Raw genomic sequence first — 2,242 nt, forward strand, 5'->3', positions numbered from 1 at the left:
GAATTTTTCATATTGTCTATTTACCTGAGATTCAAAGTTAAAGGTCAATAAGAATGGATCGAAGGGGCGTTCTTAAAAGTTTTAAATTCTTTTATTTTTTTAATTTTTTTTTATAGTTTTATAGATTATCCACTGAAATTTTATAACTACCTCCAAATTTAGATTAACATCGAAATATAATAAAGAGTGAAGTTTGGGAATTAGATGATCAAAACTTGAGAATCTATCTGCCAAAAAATTTAGAACCCTGAAGCAATCTGGCTATATATCAGCAGCAGTTGATGCCCGTATTTGAAAACTGACTAGACAAGGCAGACCCACCCCCACCCAATTCCCTTCTCTGCCCCTTCGGCTTTACCATTGGAGTTGGAGGTGCCCATTTCCCTAAACCCACCACTTCACCTCTCGGTGTAGGTTGTTCCCCCTCTGCTCTGCCACAACCACCGACTTTACGAGTTGCAGAAAGCCATTTGGAGTGCACGTAGGTGGTAGTCCTCCACGGTGGTAGATGGAGTCCCGCCTCTCTAAACGATTGTTTGGCGGCGGAGCAAACCACTGATATAACATTCCTCAGCTTTTCTCCACTTCCAACAAAGATGGATGGAAGCGCGTCTGTTAACTCCTTGTAAGTTGGTGAAGGCCTTGCCAGTTCAAATTGGGACTTGAAATCTATGTCTACTATGAACCTCTCAGTGTCACCATTTTCGTTCTCCTTTACCATCTCGATGTACTCATAATCACCTGTTCATATAAACAAAAATCAGAATCCACAAAACAGTATACTTAGTTCTATGTAAGACAGAAACTGGGCAGAGACACACCAGCAGGACATCCTGAGGAAGAAACCCAACAAGTTCGACATAAAGAAGCATCAAAACCATTCATTTTGAGCCATTTCTTCAAACCACTACTTCTTTGGACATCCCTTTTGCTTCTGATATGCTTCAACACAATCTCCATAACCTCTCTCTCAAAATCTGTCCCACTCCTAAGAATCTCCTACAGTGATACAGTAAAAAAAACACATAAACCAGCAAAACATTGGGAAAACCATACATACACAATATACATGTACATGTATATACCTGTAAAGTAGAAATCTGAGATGGAAGATGATTTGAGACAGAAGAAAGAATGGGTGAAGATGGTTCTGATTCTATGAAGTCATGAACCATTTGAACCAGCTGTTCCTCTTCCAAGCTTCCCATATTATATCTTCTTGATGAAGACTTGGATGAAACTATGTATGTGCTATATAGCGGTGGTGATTATATACAGACAAAGCAGGCACTGTGAAGGGATTTGATATATTGGAAGTTAATGAGGGGGCTAAATGGGAAATGGGGAACATGCCCTATGTTTTTAGCTTGCTGAGAAAGAATGTGGAGATTGAAAATGACAGTTTAAAATGGTAAAATGGTGTGTGGTTGCTTCCAGGGGAATGTCTCAGGAAAGGCGGGTTAATATACGGCTAATATACAGCATTACCGGATACATTAAAATGTATTTAATAAATTCGGTTTAGCGGTACCTATTATGTTGACAACTAATAATGTTTTAGGTAGAAAATATGAAAAACTATTAAAAAATTTGGTAACCGGTAAACTTTGGTTATCGGTAAGTATCTATCCTTTTTATAAAAGTGTCCATACTTTTAACATATCAAGTAAATTTTACCGGTTTTGTCATAATGAATCTGGTTTTGTCATATTTTTACCTGTTATATTGTAAATTATCTATCCTTTTTATAAAAGTGTCCATACTTATTTCACTGTGAAAATATATTTATTATTTTAGTTAATATGTTAAATTTAAAATCTAAATAATTTTATAAAATATCAAAACAATCAAATAATTTTTTGTGTAAATGAAATTATTAAATTAATATGTAGGTGGAAAACATGAAACACTATTAAAAAAATTGAAACATAAATTACATAACTTTCAAAAAAGTATATATCATTTTTATAAAAGTGTCCATACTTATTTCACTGTTGAAAACATATTTATTATTATATTTGGTTAATATTGTTAAATTTAAATTCTAAATAATATTTATAAAATATCAAAACAATCAAATAAAATTTTGTGTAAATTAAATTATTAAATTAATATTGTAGGTGGAAAACATAAAACACTATTAAATAAATTGAAACATAAATTACATAACTTTAAAAGCAGTTTTAAATCCTAAAAAGTGTCGATACTTTTAAGAAATATATCGATCCAAAACGATATACCA

The 2,242-nt window shown here is 33.1% G+C and overlaps 1 protein-coding gene across 1 annotated transcript; it reads right to left on the reverse strand.

Annotated features, from left to right (window-relative positions):
- Positions 1-238: 238 nt before the first annotated feature.
- Positions 239-1,247, reverse strand: LOC120122594. Its single transcript, XM_039141723.1, has 3 exons — positions 1,086-1,247; positions 822-999; positions 239-741 (listed from the first exon to the last, which is right to left on the reverse strand). Exons 1-3 carry the CDS (start codon positions 1,206-1,208, stop codon positions 269-271), a joined length of 774 nt encoding a protein of 257 aa, XP_038997654.1. The 5' UTR covers positions 1,209-1,247; the 3' UTR covers positions 239-268.
- Positions 1,248-2,242: the final 995 nt, after the last annotated feature.

Source organism: Hibiscus syriacus, unplaced genomic scaffold, assembly GCF_006381635.1.
Source record: "Hibiscus syriacus cultivar Baekdansim isolate YM2019G1 unplaced genomic scaffold, ASM638163v2 tig00110387_pilon, whole genome shotgun sequence".
Taxonomy (NCBI): domain Eukaryota; kingdom Viridiplantae; phylum Streptophyta; class Magnoliopsida; order Malvales; family Malvaceae; genus Hibiscus; species Hibiscus syriacus.

Bases quoted from the DNA above. Each gene is read 5' to 3' on its own strand.
- LOC120122594 (XM_039141723.1), bottom strand. From the start codon at position 1,208: ATGGGAAGCTTGGAAGAGGAACAGCTGGTTCAAATGGTTCATGACTTC. The intron at 1,000-1,085 runs GTATATACATGT...GTATCACTGTAG, and splicing joins CTCAGATTTCTACTTTACAG to GAGATTCTTAGGAGTGGGAC. The intron at 742-821 runs GTGTGTCTCTGC...TTATATGAACAG, and splicing joins TTCCTCAGGATGTCCTGCTG to GTGATTATGAGTACATCGAG.